This window comes from Eurypyga helias, unplaced genomic scaffold (assembly GCF_000690775.1).
Source record: "Eurypyga helias isolate BGI_N326 unplaced genomic scaffold, ASM69077v1 scaffold16109, whole genome shotgun sequence".
Taxonomy (NCBI): Eukaryota; Metazoa; Chordata; class Aves; order Eurypygiformes; family Eurypygidae; genus Eurypyga; species Eurypyga helias.
The window spans coordinates 1,885-2,646 of NW_010271502.1; the positions used below are offsets into that span (position 1 = coordinate 1,885).

General features: G+C 38.6%; 1 protein-coding gene across 1 annotated transcript in view; it reads left to right on the forward strand.

Annotated features, from left to right (window-relative positions):
- Window positions 1-489: 489 nt before the first annotated feature.
- LOC104515020 (centrin-3-like) overlaps window positions 490-762 on the forward strand; it is a gene marked incomplete at both ends in the record, with an annotated part of 2,023 nt that continues 1,750 nt past the window's right edge. Inside the window, one exon of the mRNA XM_010158848.1 lies at window positions 490-662. Within this exon, the coding sequence (XP_010157150.1) occupies window positions 490-662 (173 nt within the window). The remainder of the gene's footprint in view (window positions 663-762) is intronic.

A 762-nucleotide genomic window follows, 5' to 3' on the forward strand; every position in this document is an offset into this window, starting at 1 on the left:
TCGTGTCTAGACTAGCCAAGGAAAAGAGAGCTGTCTTTGAGCAAGATTTGCTGATTTGGGGGGGCTTGTCTCTAGTATATTTGCCAAAACCAGAGCAAAATGTCTCTACAACTGTACGTGTGCATGACTTAAAAGATTAAAAAAAAAAATTAGTAAATGCCATTTATCTCAGAACTGTTGCTGGCAACAAAGCCGATTTGTGGCACCTAATGCCCACTTGAGTAGCCAGACAAGCCAGTTGTCTGGCCTAGTTAAGCCTCCAGCAGCCCGTCTGTCTCAAAATTTCCTTCTTAGCTACAGTTTAGATATAATGAGTTTTCAGAAGTTGTATAATTTCAACTGCTTGTCTATCTTGTAACCTCAAGTATTCTTTTTAACTGGTCATTTATTTACCCTCCTTTTTGTTGCTAATTATTAAACAAAATGCCTATGCTGATTTTATTTTTGAGTGTGTGTGGGTGAGGTGGAGGTGTCATTGGGCTTGCACAGAGGAATTGTCTATTTCAACTTGTTTCCTTTTATGCAGGAATGAGCTTTCAGTAGACAAAACTAAAAAGAAGAAGAGAAGAGAACTGACTGAGGAACAGAAGCAAGAAATTAAAGATGCCTTTGAGTTGTTTGATACAGACAAAGATAGAGCAATAAATTATCATGAATTAAAGGTAAAAGTTTTGTGAGCTTTTAAGATGTTGGCTGTCTCTTTAAAAAATACATGATTTCTTGCTGGGCTGAGGGAGTGAGGACATTGGGGGTGGGGGTGCG